A 20,845-nucleotide genomic window follows, 5' to 3' on the forward strand; every position below is an offset into this window, starting at 1 on the left:
AGCAAACTCAAAATGGATCAAAGACTTGAATGTAAGTCATGAAACCATAAAACTCATAGGCAAAACTCTCTTGAATATAAACATGAGCAACTTCTTCGTGAATATAACTCCTCGGGCAAGGGAAACAAAAGCAAAAATGAACAAGTGGGACTATATCAAACTAAAAAGCTTCTGTACAGCAAAGAACACCATCAGTAGAACAAAAAGGCATTTTACAGTATGGAGAATATATTCATAAATGACCCATCTGATAAGGGGTTATCATTCAAAATATATTAAGAGCTCACATACCTCAACACCCAAAAAACAAATAACTGATTAAAAAATGGGCAGAGGACCTGAATGGACATTTTTCCAAAGAAGAAATTCAGATGGCCAATAGGCACATGAAAAGATGCTCCACATCACTAATCGTCAAGGAAATGCAAATTAAAACCACAATGAGATATCTTGTCACACTAGTTAGGATGGCCACCATCCAAAAGACAACAACAAATATTGGCGAGGAAGTGCAGAAAGGGGAGCCCTACTACACTGCTGGTGGGAATGTAAATTAGATCAACCATTGTGGAAAGCAGTATGGAGGTTCCTCAAAAAACTCAAAATAGAAATACCATTTGACCCAGGAATTCTACTCCTAAGGATTTACCCTAAGAACGCAGGAGCCCAGTTTGAAAAAGACATATGCACCCCTATGTTTATCGCAGCACTATTTACAATAGCCAAGAAATGGAAGCAACCTAAGTGTCCATCAGCAGATGAATGGATAAAAAAGATGTGGTACATATACACAATGGAATATTATTCAGCCTTAAGAAAACCAATTCTACCATTTGCAACAACATGGATGGAGCTGGAGGGTACTATGCTCAGTGAAATAAGCCAGGCAGAATAAGACAACTACCAAATGATTTCACTCATCTGTGGAGCAAAAGAACAAAGAAAAAACTGATGGAATAAAACAGCAGCAGACTCACAGAACCCAAGAATGGACTAACAGTTACCAAAGGGAAAAGGGACTGGGGAGGATGGGTGGGAAGGGAGGGAGAAAGGGAATAAGGGACATTATGATTAGCACATATAATATAGGGGGGGCACAGGGAAGGAAGTAAAGCACAGAGAAGCTTACTATGCTGATGGACAGTGACTGTAATGGGGTATATGGTGGGGACTTGATAATAGGGGGAATGTAGTAACCACAATGTTGCTCATGTGAAATCTGAGCATAAGATTGTATACCAATGATATCTTAATAAAAAAATAATAACCCCCTCAAAAAATCTGCTCCAAAGTGCTTAATAGCATATATAAGCTGCTTCGTTTTGTGCAAAGTAGTGGGGGTGGGGCATGGTATTTGATATTTTCCAATATTTGCAATTATTTAAATGCTCCTAAGATTTGAAAAAAAATTAGAAGGAAAAATGAGAAATAAAAACTGTTACCTCTAGTAGGAAGTTGGGGTTGGCCACAGAGATAGAGGCGTGGATTCTGAGTGCACATTTGTATCTACTTTCGGCTTTTGAACCTGTCCCTGTTTAAGATGTCCAAAAATAAAATGAAATCAAGCATAAAATAAAAGACACACTCCCTTCAACCTAGCAATTTCACCACTGGAAACTTCTACCAAAAAAAAAAAGTGCACGTAATACACAAAAATAAATGTGGAAAGGGTGTTTGTTACATAACCTAAATGTAACTGAATAATTATTATATGAATGTAATAAATGTAATTATTAGCTAAGTGACTAGCACATTAGAAGCCACTACAAAGAATGAAAACCGACTGTGCAGTGTGGAAAGGTCCTAAAAGCTTAAAGAGAGTGGATTCTTCAGGGCACAGACCCCACAGCTAGACTGCCTGAATCCCAGCTCCACTGACCGCTGGCCATGACCCTGGGCAAGTCCACCTCCCTGTGCCTCAATTTCCTCATCTGTAAGATGGGACTAGTAACAGTACTTCCCCCATGGAGTTGTCTGGATTCAAGGAGCTAGCACTTGGAACTCCTAACAACACTGGTTAGCAGATGGCAAGGGCTACTATTGTATATAGGTGGATGAAAGAATCAGGGTGGAAAGCGGTGTTATAGAGTGATCCCCCCAGGAGGGGAGAGAGCACACACACAGAACGGCTGCGCATATACAGGAAATTCCCAAAAGGATGCTTAAGAAAGATAAGGGATTTGGAGCTCCTAATTTCCATCCCTTTGTCAAGTCTGACATTGTTGCTATAGAAGCACATACTCCTTTATTTAAAACCAAACAAAGGGGCTGAAGCACTCCTCCCTGCCCTTCAGCAAAGCGTCCTCCATTTCTGCTTCTCTGTGCTGGGTGGGGTCCCCTCCTCAGTGAAGTGATTAGCAATTCCGGGAAGGAGAGGCTGCCGGGAGGGGCTGGGTGAGGTCGCACCCCTGGGAGGATACTGCCCCCTTGGGGTTCAGCCCTGCCCAAGCTGGCTGCCCAGTGCCCCTCTCCCCAGGCCTCCCACCTTGAGCTCTGCTGCCCCACTGGAAGTTGCTTTATCTGCACCAACTGATCTAATAACATTCAGACTCTTCCCAAGCTCCCATCCCCCAGTGATTTGACAGCATGAGCTCCTAGAATTTAAAAAAAAAAAAGGAGCACATAATTTGTGGCAAGTGGAGTTCATAATCTGTTAATTTATTATCGTTTCTGTCGACCTGGAGGGCCATTAGCAGAGGTAATAAAGGGAGATGTAATTATAGGATCTGAGGCCACTCCAGACACAGCTGCTGTCACTCGGCAGCCCATATTTCATCGGTCGCTGGCATTCTCTCCCCAGTGTGAGTGCTACCTGGGAGCAGGGCCACCAAGGGACCCTCTGGGAGGAGGCCTTTTGGTGGTGGTGGTGGGGACCCTGCAGAGGCTATGCAAATGTACCGTGGGTCAGACCGGTAGTGACTCACCATGGGCTTGCATAACGCTCCCCTGGCTGGGGCAGCTTCAAGGCCTGCTAGGGTGGCAGGATAACCCGCTAATAACATCTGGAGGCTGCAATTCATCAACTGATACCCGCTGCCTATTAAAGGTGGCTGTCTCTTGCTCTATCTTCCACTCACGGGGAACAAGAGGTGGATTCTCTAAAGACCTGGGCTTGTCCTCTGGACAACCCAATACTTGGAAAATTCAACTCATGGTAAAAGCTTATGCTTGGGGTAAGGAAACTCCAGATGGACTCGAATAAAAGGATGGCTGCTGTTCTGTGTGAATCGCAATCAGCCCCAAGTTCCCCCTGGAGCTCACACTTATGAAAGTGTCCTGTGTGCTCAAAAATATGGGTAAAAGGGAGAGAGGAGCTGGGAAATGAGTTTGTACTCAAATGAGCCTTCCTCCCAGTTAAGCAGTCTCTCCGTGCCTGCATGAATATGCCAGCTTCTGTACTGTTGTGTGAAAACTTGTGTTCATAGCTCGCTAAAGCCCTTCTAGACTTTTCTTTCATGGCCACTGCCCATCAATCCTGAAAGTCTATCTCAGGTTTCTCTCTCTGCAGCCCATGGCCTCCCACCTGCCTCTGAACTGTCCTGTGGTTCTTGCTGCATCCTAAGTATTGGCTTTACCACACATGAAACAGGAGGCGGGAACTAGGGGTGGAGACCCAACAAGACTGGCCATGGGATGATAACTGCTGAAGCAGGGTAATGGAGGTTCATGATCCTATTCTGTCCATTGAAATTTTCCATGAAAAATGTTTTTTTTTAATTATCCATCTTATTCCCAAATGTGACCCTTGGGGCAGAAATTAATCTAATTCTTTGTATCAGCCACAACTTCTAGCAAAAGCCCTCACATACAGTTAATGCTTGATAAACGCACGCTAAGACAAACAAGAAACGCTCTCTGTGTGCTGGGCTCTGGACTAAAGGCCGCAGGACACTGAGCGTAAGATATGGAGTCCTATGCTTAAGGACAGCAACTTGGGTTCCTCTTCGGAGCTATAACCTGAGCTCTTAAGGAGCTAGTCCTTCTGCCTGTGCAGGAACCACGAGGGACAGGAGCTGACACAAGTCCCAGGGTGGGCCCTGGCTTGCATCCTCCCTACTCACCCTGCTTTCTCCCACCCTCTCTCTCTAAGGGCTAATGAGCAGATCTTCACATGAGTTTTCCATCTAATCTGAGATGGGATTAAGTCGATTAGTTTAAATATATCAGGCTTTCGATATGTCATCGCCCTGAATATGAAGTTTACATGCAGTGGCAGGAGACTAATTAATTTTACCTTAAACACCAGAAGGTCAGGCCCAAATAATTCAGCATGCAAATTTATGCAAAATAGGCAAATTAGCGTTTGAACCAGACAAATGAGCACCTATGTTTATTTTATTTTTTAATCAAAAAGAATTCAGCTTTGGACAAGGAAAAATGACAATGTAACAGGAGGCTTTTAATACTATTAGCAATGACAATGACCCTGGTCACAGCCTCTGCCATTTATCAGATGCTCACGATTTGTGGGGCTGGGCTAAGTGTGCCACATCCTCCCTGCAACCCAGGGAGCGGGGGCTCTACTACGATGCCCATTTCACAGGCGAGGACACTGAAGCTCAGAAAAATGAAATATCTTGCACAAGGCCCCTAAGGACAGAGCTGGGACCAGAGACCAGGTCTGCCTGAATCCAAAGTTTTTGCCCTTGGTAACCATGCCGCTCTGCCCACTGCCCTCTGGTTTGGGCACACATAGTGCTGGGAGATGAGAAGGCAGAGGAAAACGGGTGCAGGGGAGATAGTGTCTCCTGGCTCTACTCCACCCCCTCAGAGATGCTGCAGGGGTGGGACGGTAGAAGAAGGAAGCAGTGACCTGGGGGACCATCAGGAGCCACTCCTGAGCCACTGCTAGGATGCAGGGTGTGAGGGGCAGGGGGAGCTGTACCGGATTTGGCCCTGGGTTACTGGAGCAATCCAGGCTGAGGTGTCTTAAGCAATGGCCTGACCTCACATCTGTGCTGAACCAGCACAGGGCAGATTCGAAAACAACTGAGTATGTAATCCCAAGAGGCTGAGCTCCTTAATAAGGGCATTCCAGCTCAGATCCCCAGTGAGCCCACCCATGAGTCAGAATGCCAGAGGCCACCAGGGAGCCCCGAGGAAGGCATTCTAGGCTTCCTGCCAGCTAAGCACCACGTCCGAGCCCTCGTCTGCAGGAAGGTTCCTTCCTGTAAGGTGAGCACACAACATCTTGTATAAGGACTCTCTGACTCACCCCAGTCAACTGTGAGCCTTGACATTCTAAAGTCTAGGACACCTTTGCTACATAACCATGCATGCTGCATTCATCTTTCAGAGCCAGTGATGAACACAGAGAGTATCTATAGACAGGAAGATCAACTGCCCCATGTCACCTGCCTAGTAAGAATCCAAGTCCATGGTGGAGCATTGCCAGAGAGAACAGGAGGTCTCACGGCACCATGAGCCTGGCAGCTAGAACCTCGAAGGAATAAACTACACAGACTTTAGAAAGCTCCCTGACGGGTGTGTAATGCAGAATATGTGAGGGTATTGGTGTCTACAAAACTAAAAAGTCAGTTCCTACCATTTATCCAGAATGAGAAAAGCTGAAAGAGGAGTTTGGGACCACAAACAATGAAGAAAAGTTCATATTGCCCAAAACATGTTCATTATACATTCTTTCCACAGCAGAAACGATCTTAAAATTGTAGAATACAAATTAAGAGACAGGCCTCCTTTAAGCTTTGGCAAGTGGCAGGAGGGAGATGAAGCTGACGTTAGCGTGTGCTGAATGCATCACACAGGTTTGCATTCCTTCCTCCCATCAAAGCCCACGAAGGAAGAAGGTGCCCCGCCCAGCATCCCATGGGGTATAAATTGCAGACCCAGAACTCATCCCAAAGTGATTCCCCAAGCCCATGTTCTTAGCCACTCCACTGCCTCTAGGAAACAAGAAGTCAATCCCTCTTCTGTACTGCTTTCCAGTGTATATCTCCAATAAGTTCTAGAACAAAACCCTACTTTTTGGCCTTTAAGGATTCAAAGACCTCGCTTTTTTAATATTATTTATTGTAGGTGTAATTATAGCCCCTCTAGAATGATAACTGGTTTGAAGAGCCCCAGCAGTTCAAAACATGGACCTTCCAAATACCTTCTCACCTCTCATTCAACAAGGAGTGAGAAAGAGCCCAGAGAGAACTAGGCTTGCCAAGATGCTGCAAGGCCCTAGGTCCTGGGCTCCCATGTATTAGAACCATGGTCCTATAGGGTGGCTGAGAGCTCTGGCTATGTTTTCCCCCAGCCTACGTGACTTACCCGGGATGTGCTTGGCCCAGCCAATGATGACCACGAGCTCCCTGTCTGCCAGGTCACAGAGGGTGGTCAGGGCCTTGATGTCGCCCTCAGGCATGCCGGGGGGAGGCATGGCGTACAGCTTGTCCGGCTCGGCCACCAGCAGGTAGGAGACAATCTTGGTCACTGCAACAACCAGAAGGGACAATAAATGCTTGGAAAAGAGGAAAGGGGCTAAGGTGGAGCCTGAAATGGCACAGGAAGAAAAGCCTGATTCTGAAGAGCCCCAGCGAGGCCAAGTGCGGCTGCCATCTCCCTCCCTCCCTTTCTGACTCCACCAAGTTGCTAGCAGTGGAAATTTGGGGTGTTGAGAAATATTCCTCCAAGGGAAGTTGCCTGGTAAATTATTGCAAGAGGAACCTGCTTCAGGTGGGAGGTAAGGGGGCATGTCCTGGGTGCTGGGGCCCATGCCATTTTAGGATCATGCTTCATTTGCAGCCACATTTCCACATACCATAGGAAAAGGCCTTCTGAATGAAGCTGGAAGGACCTGACACCTACACCAGGCACTGGTGCCTCCCCGCCAGGCTCTGTACTGTCCCACACATTTCCACCAAGGGATTCCAGATAGACCAGGTACAGATGCTGGCAAAAGGCATGGACTATGCTGGCACTCACACGGCTTTTTAGCAGGTGGAGAAATCTGTAAGCTCAGGTACGGGCTACTCTCTGAGTCTAGCCGTCGCTTGTATTTCTGGCGGCCTCCACGCACTCGGTCAAGGCGCACACCTGTTGGGGAGGAAGGGGAGAAGGTTTCAGAATTGTTCAGTATCACCAGAGGTGTTAACACTGACTTTGGAATTTCAGCCCTGGCTAAGTCCTTCAGGGCCACACTCAGATGGTCTTTTATAGCTGCCCCACGCCTGCCTCAGGCCAGGTGGTTGGACAATCCTAAAACAACTATCCCACTAAGGGCACATCCCAGGTTTCCTGCTCCTGCCTCTCTGGATTCAGCATCCTTCTGAAACTCATCTCAAGCACCTTTCAGCTTGTCTACAAAGGGAAACCATGCCAGAAGCACTCCTCCCAGTGCTGGGGAGTGAGGCCATGTTATTTTGATCTGCTGTGAATCCAGGGAGAGTTAAGTTTGCCAAGAGAGGAGAGGAATCTCGGCCACTGGCAGGCACCTCATAAGAGCTAAAACAAGGGTTTTCCAACTTTTCACATGAGAGGCTTCTGGGGTAAACTTTTGCAAATTTGTAAATCTGGGTGTAAAAGAGTTTGTAAATTCTGTTACAAATGTCAATTTGAATCCCACCCTCAGAGTTTCCAGGATGGAGTTCTAGACTCTGTCTTCTCCACAAAGCCCCCATGGGATGGGGATGCAGGTGGCCCTGGCCACACCTGGAAAATGAGTTGTCTCCAGGTCTCTTGATAGCAGGCACAAAAGCAGTTGTGGCCACTCCACAGTGACACCCACTTCCAGGAGGGGGGTGCCCTACTGCCTGCAGGAAACCCAGCCATCCCCAGATCCTGGGGATTCCACAGAATGCTGGTACCCTCTGACACTCCCACCAGCAAGATAGTGGACAGGACCCAAAGGCACACACAACTCAGACTGGCCACCAACCTCTGTGGCCTGACCTGAAAGGATGCCCAGGACCCAACAAATCAGCTCCAGAGTAGGAACTGACACGGAAAGCAGAATGGCTCTTTTCCTTACCAGGAGATGGGCCTGAACTAAAACACAGAGAAAGTCAGACAGAGACAGAGTCCCGAGAGGGGTGGCTGCCTCTGCCTCTGAGGGGACAGGCCAAGTTCAGCTTCCTGATACTTTCCCCAAAGCTCAACAGTATTGCCCTCACGGAACCCTGATCTTCAGGGCCCTGTCTGGCACTTTCCCTGTGGCACCTGGTCCGGCCAGTCCCCAGAGCACACAGTGGGGCAAGCCAGTCCTACTGGTTCAGGCCCTTCCTGGGAAGAGGCAAGCTGATGGCAGGAATAATCGTGACAATGGAATGAGGATTTAGACCCGTTCATTCCAGGGCTGATTTCTGACCATTTCTTATGATGTACTTCTCCTAAATATAAGTCCCTGGGACAGAAGAGGAAGTATCCTGGAGCAATGAGAGCAACTGAAAGCGAAATCACTGCGTTTACTCAAGGGGCCAGGACCACCCTTCGAGTGCCAGTTGCCCAGAGGGAACTTGGGAGGAGTGCCGCTGGCACCACCCACTATACTTCCAGCTAAAGGCTCAGCCCACGACCTCCTCCCTGAGGTCAAGGAGGATGCTGAGCATGCATCACACCGGGCGCCCAAGGGGACAGTCTCTCTGGGAGCCGTCACTGCTAGCATTTTCATCAGCAATGTCCTTTTCACCCCATAAGCTGACACTTCTGCACTCTATGCTAAACATGGCTGAGGTGAACTTTTCTGGGGGGAGAGGGTTGACCCAACATCCCACCCCTGCTTCCTATTTAAAGGTCACTCCCCTATTGGGTCATCTTGCTGGGGGCCCGTGCCCACCCCCAACTATGGATATCTCAGTGGTCTGGGTCCTCCCCCTGCCCACCCTCTGGAGGTTGGAGCCTGAACTGGGGACACAGGCCCAGCCAACTGGAGGCACACAGAGGGTGAAGATTTGTTGGGCAGCAGTAATGCTCTTGCAGCTGGGGTGTGGGCAGTCCTGGGTCTTCCCTGGTCCTTGTCTGGCTTCTAAGTGTGGTCCTTGAGCCCCCAACAGGCTTCCTATGAACTCCCCTTCTGCTTCAAGGGTCAGAATGGACTGCGCCTGCTAGGTTCTCCAACAGCAGACCCTGAGAAAAGGACATGCATGCAGGCAGTTTATTTGGGAGATGATCTGAGGAAGAAAGCCAATAACAAGTGTGTTCCTGAGTAGGCTACTGCTGTGGGCAACTGAGGCTCAACCTTACTGAGGACACTGGGAGACAGGGCAGAATACGCTTCTGTCACCCCACTAAGGACGAGGGCCTTCAGGCAGTCTCTCCCAGGCAGTCACAGGACAGACACTTCACAGGTCTGCCTCTGGTGGCCAGAGAAAGCCCTGGGCAGAGTGGCAGTCACAAAGTGGCAGGTCAGCATGCACACGATGGAGTGCTGAGTAAATGTGGGTACGGCACCGACTGCCGCCTTCCTTCTCAAAGTGTGGTCCACGGCCAGCAGCGTCAGCGGCATCTGGGAGCTTGTTAGAAATGCAAAAATCTCAGGCTGGCCCCGGAGGAGTCAGAGTCAGCATTTTAACAAGGTGATTTGCAAGCACAATAGAGTTTGGGAAGTGCCACACTATAGCATCCTGGCAAGGAGGCTGTCTAACCGGAAGGCTCTCGGTACCGGGGGCCTTGAAGGGCCAGCTGCACCCCATCCAGTACAAGACCTAAGTCCACATGCTGGCAGGACTTCAGCTCACCCCTGCCCCCTCGCCCCTCCCTGCCCCTCCAGGGAGGGCAGAAGGAGCAGGCACACCAAGGCAGGAAGGATGGTTCCTCCCTTGAAGTTTCTGGGGGCAAGTTCCCTGTTTGGAAACATTTTCCTCACCCCAACCAGGGATACAGCTACAAAGTGGCTCACCCTTGCCTACTACAAGTGGGGTGAGCCAAGCCCTCCAGTAAGTTCCGCTTCCCCTGGAGAGCCAGCCAGACCGAGTGAAATCCAAGCTTCATTCATAAAGGTCGGTGCCGACCCCCATTTCCTGAGCACCTCCTGTGTGCTGCGGTCTGCTATGGAGCCAAAGATGAGCCCCTTCACACTTCTCTGACTCTCTCCAAGGAGCCAGTCTCATGAGCTCCCCTCCCACCCAGCCTGCCTGACCAAGGCAGCTCTCAACAAGAGTGGGAACAGCTTAACAAAAAATAAAGAGGAGCACATCCCTTAGCAAGGCAAGGAGATACGCGTTTGCCACCTGTCATGGCCTCCATCTGGAATGTTCTTTACAGGGCCTGATAGAGGGCCTGACCCTTAATGGGTCTTGGTACCTATAGGAATGAATGTGCCTCCTTCCTCTCGGCCGCCATGCACGCTGGGTGCTTCTTCAGGGCTCCAATAGCACACAGCTTCCCCTACAGACCAGGCACCCCTCAGCCAGGAGCTGCTCACCATCCTACTCCAGGGTCTGTCATGGCACCGCGGATGCATGGGTGCTTAGAAATCAGAGTTACTCCTATCACCATCATTATCTTACCATTTCTGTTCCCCAGCACTGTGTACATCTCTCTGGTAAATTGTATTAAAGGTGATAATGAGAACCAGGACTTTCTGTATGTGTTGCCCTATTTAATCCACTGCATATAAAGAGGGTGCTATCATCCCCCTTTTACAAATAAGAAAAACTGAGGCTCAGGGAGATTTAGAGACTTGCCTGCTAAAAAAGCCAGTACCCAAGCTCTTTGCCATTCCAAGGTATGACCTCCCAGGGAACAGCAGATGTAAATTCTCCTCTAAATTTTCTCCTCCAGATCTTTACAGCAGAATGGTCAATGGCTCCAATCAATAAGTGTATCAATTACCACGGTATTCTGTTTTTTAAAAAGTAGCCTGTTGGGTCTGATTAAGCGCAAACTGACAGCTGATGGGGGACGGGTTTGCTCGTCTCTCTTGCTCTCTGCCTGTCCAAGCCCTTCCCGAGGCACAAGCCTCAAACCTCTCCAGCTCACAGGCTCAAATGGTCAAGGTCCGGGGCCCATCTCTGCCCCTCCTGGGTGGTGTGGCCTTAGCCACGCTGGCTCTCATGGCCTTGCTTTCATCATAGGTACAGGGGAGGGGGCAACATTAATACCAAGTCAGCTGACCACTTTCACCACACACAGTTTTTTTGACAATCGAATGACACAACGGTTGGAAAATGCATGGTCAATAGGACAGTGGTTCCAATTGGCTGGAAAAGGCTGTCGCTCCCACTACTCTGTGCATTAGCATGCACCTGCCACTTCTTGGCCACCTTGGGCTTGTTTCCCTTTATTCCCATCAGCTTTTCGATTCAGTGGGTTCTGAGAGGACCAGGCCCAGGTCGGCTCTACTTTCTGAGTTCACCCCATCCCCCAGGACTATCCCACACTCAGGGTTTGCTCAGGATCATTTAAAGTAGAGGGGTCCTGTGGCACAGACCTGTGCTTCCCCAACCAGCAACCCCCTTCCCTCAGGCTGGGGTTAGAGCAGATGTGCCCCAATCTAAGTAGCATGGCCTTATCCACACTGTTCCCAAAGGCAATTAAGATCCTGGATTCATCCTTGAAGGCCCAGTTCAAGTATTATCTCTGCTCACCCTTTCCAGACCCCCCCTGGCAGTCGGCCACACCCTTCTTGGGCTCCTTTGCTCATTCTCTATTACAGCAAGTACAGTCCAAACAACTACTCTTCAAATACACCATATCCTAGTGGACTGTGGCTCCTCCTGGGCAAGGACTTCCCATTCATCTTTGGAGCTCAAGCTCGGCACTCAGCCTGTGGTAGGCAGGCAAGTGTCTGAGTAAAATAATGTGTCAGTAAAATGAAGCCCTTCAGACTTACAATACAAAAGAATCTCAGGGTCTGGACTCTTCCATTTGTCCCTCCAGCCTCCAGAAACTCACTCCCTCAAGGCAGCTCATTCCTCGTAAAAGTTTCCCCTTGTGTTAAGCTGAATTATGTCTCCCGATCACTCGGTTAACTTCCATCCCATCCAGACTACCCCTTCCCACAGAACACTTTTTGGACTTGAATATCCTTGTGCACCCTCCTTCCACGGCCAAGCATTCTTTATTTTCTATATTTGTACAGTGTTTTCAGTCCAGTCACCTCCCTGTCTTTATTGATGTGGTTTGCTCTGACTGAGAACAGTCATCTCTTCCAGGGCAGACAGTGGACAAAGGTCTGAATTCCTTTGCCCTCTGCCTAAATAGACATTGGTCAACTACATTTAGGCTTATTATCTGCCAGTGCTTCTTTGTTTTTAATAATTACTTATTATATGCCAATATTTTCTTAAGCACACTGCTCAGTTTCAGTAACCAAGAAGTTGTATCGACAGGATTCTCATCCTGAGCACTGCAGCAAGCTGTTTGTATCATGAATCCTTTAGAACTTAAAGCTTATCAACACAAGTACAAACAGAACTTCACATCTACTGACCAGTTGTTACTCGGCACTGGCCGCTGCTGTAAGCATTGCATGTATATTATTTCACTTAGGGACTGCAACAACCCTATAAGGGACCTTCTATTATTAGTCCATTTTATAGATGAGGAAATTGAGGCTAAGAGAGGTTGAGTAACTTGCCACGGCCACCTAGGTAGGAATGCAGTCTGTCTCCTGAGCTATCAACCACCTGGCATCCTGCATCTCTCAAAGTACTGAGTCTCCATGGTAGGAGAAAAGTAGCAGAGGGACCTGGGCCAGGGCCACACTGCACACTTCTGGGGACGCCATTCAGCACCCACAGAGCTGTGCATGGGAGCACACCACAGCCCCTGTTGCCTTGGCTGACAATGGCCTCCCTCACCACCGGTGGGAGAACCACATGTGTATAATCTGCAGTGACCTCCACGGTGTCAGAGCCAGTTACACCTCCGTGTAAGCAGCTCTCTTTCTGGGCAGGTGGGTGGACTGGCTGGTCTGAGTTTGCTCCTCAGCTCCACGCTCTACTCTTGTTTGCCCTGTTCTATCATCAGGGATCCTTTGTCTTCTACTTCCAACTAGGTTTGCTGCCTGGAGGCACTTGGAAGAAGATCAGAGAGCTGGGAAGCTGGGTTATTTATTCCAAACTCCTGCCCCTGCTTCTCTCCCTCCTGGCTGGGCTGCAGTGAGGCTGAGACTGACCTCTGAGTATAGCACAGATTTCCCTGGCTTCCTGGGGAACTTCCCACCCAGTCTCTTCAGGCTGGGTTGTTAAAGGCTCCCCACCAGTGCTAGTCCTGGAGTGCATCACCACTTCTGGCTGGGTCCCTTGACCCATCTACTCTGTTAATAGTTCATTCATGCAATCTCTTTGATGGCCCTGTGAGGGATCTTCTGCTCCTTCCCAGCCCTGACCAAGACAGCAGGAAAGTGGGATGTGCTTGGTCACCCTTGCAAGGAGCAGGGGGAAAGACAATGTGAACAGAAGGAATACCCAAGTCCATGCTGAGATGCTCCATCCTAAGGCCTCGCTCACAGCACACACCCAGGCACCTGCCTGGAGACAGCTTGCTATTCTTGCCTGGTGACTGTGTTTGTTTTGATAGCAGCAACTATGCTGGGGCCCAGAGAGGTATATTTCTCTAAAATCAAGAAAGAAGCATTAGCCTCAAGGTCGGACCTGCATGTAATTCTTGACTCTACCCCTTAGTACTTGAGAGACCTTGGTGAATTTGTTCACCTCTCCGTGCCTCCGTTTCTGCATCTGTACAATGGGGATAATAATAGTACATAACTTGTAGGATTGCTCATGAGGATTAAATGAGTTAGTACATGTAAAGCACTTAAAATATTATAGATGGCACAAAGCAAATGCTCAATAAATCTTAATTAATATTATTACTAAAAAAACTTCACCCTTAAAACTGTTCTGAACTTTGACTACATCAATGTCATTATTCTGGCTATGATATGCAGCTTTACAAGATGTAACCATTGGCAGAAACTGGGTAAAGGGCAGATGGGCTCTCTCTGTGTTATTTTTTACAACTGCATGTGAATCTAGTTATCTCAAAATAAAAAGGTTAATTAAAAGATTGTTTTTTACCTACTTGTAGAAATGTACAATGGCATAGCCATTGTGGAAAACAGCTTGGTAGTTTCTCAATGAAGCTGAACAGAATTATCAAATGACCCAGCAATTACACTCCTATGTATATGCCAAAAGAAATAAAATCAGAAACTCAAACAGATACTTGTATGCCAATGTTCAGGGCAGCATTATTCACAATAGTCAAGGGTAGAAGCAACCCACATATCTATTGACAGATAAATGGGTAAACAAAATCTATTGTATACATATAATGGAATATTACTTGGTCATAAAAAGGAATGACATTCTAATACATGTTACGGCATGGATGAGCCTTGACAACATTGTGCTAAGTGAAATAAGCCAGACATTCCACTTATAAGAAATATCTAGAATAGACAGAAAGTAGATCAGAGGTTGCCAGGGGTCAAGGGGAAGAGAGAATGGGGAGCTATTGTTTAATAAGTATATTTTCCATTTGTGATGATGGAAGGGTTTTGGAAATAGATGGTGGTGATGGTTACAAAACATTGTGTGACACCATTGACTCACACAGTTAAATATGGTTTTTAAAACAGCAGATTGTTTTATATATATTTTGCCACAATTTTAAAAATGAATAATGTAATATATCTAAAACCATTGAATTGTACACTTTAGGTTAGGTGAGTTGTATCTCAATAAAGCTGTTAAAATTTTTAAAACAATACTTAGGTGAGTGGAATTAAATACCTTAAAATGTTTGAAAGTAGCAAAATGCTTGGTACACAGTAGGCCCTTATTTGTGATTTCTTTCCTTTCATCTGCCTATTGAGGGTGATAGGGTCTGGCTTGAACAGACAGCTTTCTAAATGGGAAGATAGAAAAGCACATACCCTTAGTTATAACTATGATGAGTCAGATGCGTTTAACAAAACCCTTAAGAAACTAAAGTTCAGAGAAGTTCAGTTAATGCCGAGGCACGCAGCTCCAGCTGGGAATTCTCTTGGATATGCCCAGGGGGCAGAGCAGCAGCCTCTGTGAGACCCAGAACAGAGGTTCTGTCCTTGCCTGCTGCTGTACCACCACTCACCGCCATTGGCCTGGTGACCCTATATCCACAGGGTCCGATCCCACTCCCCAGGACACAGGAAATAGCAAAGAAGCTTCAGGGCCATTCTGGGACAGAAACTCCTTGGGAGGAAGGGAGCAGGGCTCCCCAAAGCTCTATAGCCCATGCCATCTGCTGACCTCACCAACCCACAGGGACGTCAGAGCAACCAGGGCTGGCGGCTGCCACGTTCTGGATCAGGTGTCCCTTGCTGACTTAACAAGATCAGGCTTCTGAATTTTTTCTTAATAGAAGTAAAATAATTCCAGCTTCCCCCCACCTCCCTCCTTTCTTCTCGGTTTCCCTCCCTAAGCTGGACGCGATCCCAGTCTTTGGAAATAAAAATAGCCGAGTGTGCAGGGGCCACAGCAGCAGGGGGCAGTTTAAGTTTCTTTCTCTTATATGCAGGCACTAAAAATAGCCAGCTGAAGCTCCTATGGAAAAGCATGGCTCTGCCGCTGGCCAGGAGCCTGTCCCAGGTGCTCCCTCTGCACCTTTCTCTTCCCACAGGAAAGGCTCCAACACAGCCGGAGAGGGTAAGGCCTCTGTGCCAGGGTCCTTCTCCTGCCTCCTCTGCAGAGCAGTTGTTCACATCTAAAGGCAGGATCTTTCCTGATGCTGTAAAGCTTTCATAGTCAAGACCCTTCTCTTCCTCTTACCCAGAAATCCCAGCTCAATCCCCACGCCGTTCAACATCCTTCATTTATTAATGATAGATGCAGGTTTGTATGTGTGCAATGCTTCAGTTTACAAAGTTATTTCCGTATCTCATTTGATCTGTATAACAATTATCAATTTATTAATGATAGATGCAGGTTTGTATGTGTGCAATGCTTCAGTTTACAAAGTTATTTCTGTATCTCATTTGATCTGTACAACAATTATCGAGGGAGAAGAACACATGGCTATTATTATTCCCATGTGAAAATTCAGGCTCTGAAAAGTCAAGTGACACGCTCAGGGTCACACAGCCAGGAAATGTCAGAGGGAGGATCAGACCTTGATGTCCAAGTCCCACCTCCTTCACCCTGAACTTGAGGCCACCAGCCTTGCATGATCACTGGAATCCCCTGGAAAGCCTTTGAACTATACAGGCGTGGGGACTTAGCCCTTTGAAGTTCTGAGCCAGTAGGTCTGCAGTTATGTCCAGGAATGGATAATATTTCAATGTTCTTCGAGTGATTCTGATTACCTGCCAGGTCTGGGGAGCACTACTGTGTTCTTCCTGGGGGACAGGGAGGTTGACTCTGCCTATAAGTTCTACCAAGCTATAGCTGACCCATCTCCAGAAAACCACCCAAAAGGGGAGGTGAGCAGCCAGGGCCCCTGAGAGCCCAGAGGCTGTGCGTCATGGGGGCGTGCTGACAGGGCCGCACCCTAGCAGAATGCCCTAATCACTTATCCGCATCCCAGGCACACGAGGGTTTCCTTCAGCCACTACCATCCTATGGGGTTTTCAGGGAGACAGGTGAGCCCACTTTGCTGCCTTGGACAGGATGGGTATTTGGACCTGCCTCCTACCCTGATGCCCTATCACAATGGTGAGGAGTGCCTCATGCCTGACTTGAAAATGCCAAGAGAGAGAGTCTTGTAGATGGAGAAACACACATGCCACCTAATATTTGGGGGCTTGTGCCAAGTGCCCCGGGGTAGGTAAAATGGTGCTGAGTGATGTGCCCCTGGCCTTCTGTCTATACCATCTCATGCTGCTCTTTCCTCTTGACCTTTCTCACCTGGAGCATCATGTCCCCAAGGGCCTGGGTTGTCCCTCCATTCCCAGCTTCCAAGAAGTCTCGAAAACTATACATTCAACAAGAAAGAGCTTGTTCAATCCAGCCTTCCCTTCCTTTTCTTCCTCTTTGTCCCTTATTTTGAGGAAGAGCTATAGGCTTTGCTACTGGCCAAGACATCCACATTGAGTTAGAACAGGCTTCTTAGAAAAATATTCTTACAAAACCAAGATTCCACCTAGCTCTACTATTTACTGATTGTGTGGCCTTGGGCAAATCAAACTCAATTGCTCCAAATCAGGCATGGCAAATAGCTGTGGCTGTGCCTAGTTGGTGGCAGACATTGCTGTTCCTAGTTGGCAGTAGACATTTCTAATCAATCACAGCCTTCTTGCCTATAGATCCCAAGTAGCACCTAAGAAACCTTTCAATCATGCACTCTAGGCAGCCACTCCCCACCCTAGAGCTGCCAGTCCAACTAAAGGCAGTTTACCATCCTGCAGCCTGGGTGGTTCCTCAGTCCCTTCCACCTCAAAAATTCTGATTCTGCAACCACAGGTCTTAACGTGACCTCAGGAACCTCTTAGGTGGGGCTTCAGGGGTCCTGTGAAACTCCTAAAATTGCCTACAAAATTTTATGCACAGGTACTTGTATATGTTTTATGGTAGAGTTTCCACTTGATTTTCAAAAGAATTTGTGAGTCCCTAAATCAAGAACAATTGTGTTAGAGACTGTCAGAGTAAACAAGTAAGCAGACATACAAATACATTAATAAGGTGATTTCAGGCTGGGAAAAGTTCAATGAGAAAGTAAACAAAGGGATACAATAGAAAGTAATCAAGTGGGAAGCGAGGCTTTCCTGAGATGCCATTTGAGTTGACACTGGAAGGATGAGGAGCCAGCCTTGGGGACAGCATTCCAGGCAGAGGAACAGCCTAAAGATCCTACAAGGGAGTCTATCATGCTTTAGGATCAAAAGGAAGCCAGTGAAGCTGGAGCAGGTGAGTAGGAGTGAGGGGGCAGGAGAGGAATGGGCAAGCTGGCATGGAAGAGGTACACCATGCAGGGTCTTAAAGACCAGGGTAAAAGCGTCTAGTTTTGTTTTGAGGTGCAATGGAACACCACTGAATGGTGTGGAGTGAAATGACAGACTCAAATTAGCATCTTAAAAAAAAAAATCGCATTGGCTCCTATGGGAATAATTAGATTAAATAGGAACAGGAGTGGAATCAGAAATCCAGTTAAGGAATTGTTGCCATGGTCTGGGAAAAAGACAGTGTTTCCCTGGACCAGGATCATGACCATGGAGGTGAAGAAAAGTAGGAGGATCTGAAATACATCTTGGATATTAATTCAGAAAGAGCCCAGGATGATTTCTAGATTTTTTGAGCACAACAGGTAAATAAGGGTGCCATTCCTGAGATGGGGAAAAGTGGGAGTGAGGTATGGAAGGGAAGACAAATCTCAAGTTCTTTCAATGTGTTCAATCTGTGATGCCTCGTGAGGGACCCAAGTGGAGATGCCAATAGGGCAATCAGATCCTGGTGTCTACAGTGCAGGGAAGGAGTTGGAACTGGAGGTCTAAGATTGAGAGTCATCTACATCAAGCCTGGTTCTAGAAGAGATCACTTGCAGGGTGCAGGTGAAGAGGAGGGCCTGGTTCCAAGTCCCAGATCACACCAAAATACAGAAATCAGGAAGAGGAGGAGTTTGCAAAGAAGACTTGAAAAGCATGATCAGAGAGGCAAGGAGAAAGTGACACAGGCAGGGTGTCAGAGAAGCCAAGAGAAAAGGGGTGCAGGGAGGGTTGGCCAGCTGGAATATTGCTGAGAGGCTGAGTAAGGGGAAGACAGGGAAGTACCAGGTTTGGCAACTCAGGGGCTGTGGAGGGCAGGCTCAGGGGAGCGGCCAGGAGCGCAGTACCGCTGGGAGCAGGCTGAGGATGGCGAGCTCTTCATTCTCAGAACCAACTCCAGCAGGACCGGACACCTGATGGATAAGGCAGATTAGGAAAACATCTTTACAACAGCAGGTTAGGAAAAGGCTTGTTTTCTAATGACATAAAAATGCAAACCACAAAATAAAAGATTGATAAATTCAATTTATTAAAGTGACTAACTTCTGATCATCAAAGGACTCAAGTGAAGAGAAAGAAGGAAGCCACAAATGGGGAGATTTTTACAACATCACCTGAAAAATGACTAATAAAATGACCAGAATATATAGGTTTCTAAATTGATGGTTAAAAAAAAAAAAGTAGAAAAGTAGGGAAAAGGTTCAGACAAGGACCTCACAGAAAAGGAATCCCAAGTGGTTAGTAAACATATGAAATATGTTTATCTCATACTGGTGAAAATACACATCAAAGTGATAATAAGACACCCTTTACACACACTAGCAAGGCTTAAAGTGTTGGTGAGCATATGGAAGGAGAACATTGGAACACAAGTGATTAATCAGTAAGACCAAATCAAAAATAGTTTAGTATCATCTCATAAAGCTGAAGATGCACATACCTAGTACATCTACTCCCAGGCCTATAAGCCCTTACCCATGTGCACCAGAAGACATATACATAGCATTATGTATAATAGCAGAAATCTAGAAGTGCGATGTCCATCCACAGTAGAAAGGATAAACTCTACAGAACTCATACAATGATACTATATCACAGGAGTTTGCAAATTAGGGTCTGTGGGTCAAACTCAGTCCTCTGCTTGCTTCATCACAACACAAGCCTATTCATTCATTTATATATTGTCTGTGGCTGCTTTCATATTACAGTGGCAGAGTTAAGTAGCTGCAACAGAGAACTTAAGGCTTGCAAAGCCTAAAATATTTACTGTCAGGCTGACTCTGGCTATACAGAAATGAAAATAAATGAATTACAGCAACATGCGACAAAAGCATTCATCTCAGAACTATGGACTAAAATAATTAAGATGCAGAGGAATGCATATAGCATAATTTTACTTAAAACTAAAAACCCCAGTGTCATTAGAGATAAAAATATATGCTAAAACTATGAAGAAAAGCAAGGGAAAAATAATGTGAAATCACGGTAATGTTTACCTCTGAGGGGAAGGACAGAGGGAACCTCAAAAGTAAGGGGGGTTTTCTTTTTCTTACACTGGATGTAAGGTATGGATATGTATATTTTTGGCAAATAACAATACTTGCCCTCTAAAATACATTATTCCCTTCATCCTTACCAACAGACTTTAGGTAGATACATGGTGTCCCAGCTAAAGACAACAATTCCCAGACTTTCTTACAGAGAGGTGTGGCCATGTGACTAGGCTCCACCAATGGGCTGTGAATGGAAGGGACATGCACAACTTCTGAGTCTCACCCTTCAAATGAACTGGCTACACTTTTCTTCCTTCCAGCTATCTGGGAGATGGAGATAGATAAATGGGTCCACAAATGGAAGCCACCTACTAAGGATGGCAAAGCTGCCAACCAGTCCTCAATCGCCTTTGACCTTTGGGTGGCTAAATGAGACATGAGAGAGAACTAAACTTCTATCCTGCTTAAGTTTCTGGTTTTTTGTTTGTTTGTTAGTTTTACTTTGTTTTGTTTGGTGCGGGAAGAGAGTCTCTTTTTAATAGAAGCTTAGCCTTAGCCTAATATAATATAGTATAAATATATTTCTGTATCTACTCAACGTTTACTTTTTAAGGAAGTTTAAAAAAATAGATGGGGTAAAGTAGTAGATATAGGAAGTGCTGTTAACTCCTTGACAAAGTTGCTGAGAAAGGGAGCAGGATAAGATAGCAGTAGCTGGATGGAGGTGAAGGGTCAAAATACAGCTGTGGCAGTTTTTTTAAAAATTTAATTTGCTTTCACAATGGGAGAACAAAAGCATGTTTGTATGCTGATGAACAGTAATGAGACAGTAATGAGGAAGGGTTTGGTGATGCTGGAAGTAGAGATGATAGTATAGAAATGAAATCCTTGATAAAGAGAGAGGAGGGAGGTTTGGAGCACAGGGTGGGGAGACCTGCTTTTGATAGGAGCAGAGATAACTAACAGGAGTGAAGACAGAAAACAGATAGGTTTGTGGACTCAA

The 20,845-nt window shown here is 46.8% G+C and overlaps 1 protein-coding gene across 1 annotated transcript in view; it reads right to left on the reverse strand.

Annotated features, from left to right (window-relative positions):
• Positions 1-20,845, reverse strand: part of ESRRB (estrogen related receptor beta) — a 161,490-nt gene that overhangs the window by 13,054 nt on the left and 127,591 nt on the right. The window contains exons 5-6 of the mRNA XM_036913085.2: positions 6,931-7,041; positions 6,277-6,438 (exon numbers count right to left, since the gene is read on the reverse strand). Of these exons, the coding sequence (XP_036768980.2) occupies positions 6,277-6,438; positions 6,931-7,041 (273 nt within the window). The remainder of the gene's footprint in view (positions 1-6,276; positions 6,439-6,930; positions 7,042-20,845) is intronic.

Source organism: Manis pentadactyla, chromosome 11 (assembly GCF_030020395.1).
Source record: "Manis pentadactyla isolate mManPen7 chromosome 11, mManPen7.hap1, whole genome shotgun sequence".
Taxonomy (NCBI): Eukaryota; Metazoa; Chordata; class Mammalia; order Pholidota; family Manidae; genus Manis; species Manis pentadactyla.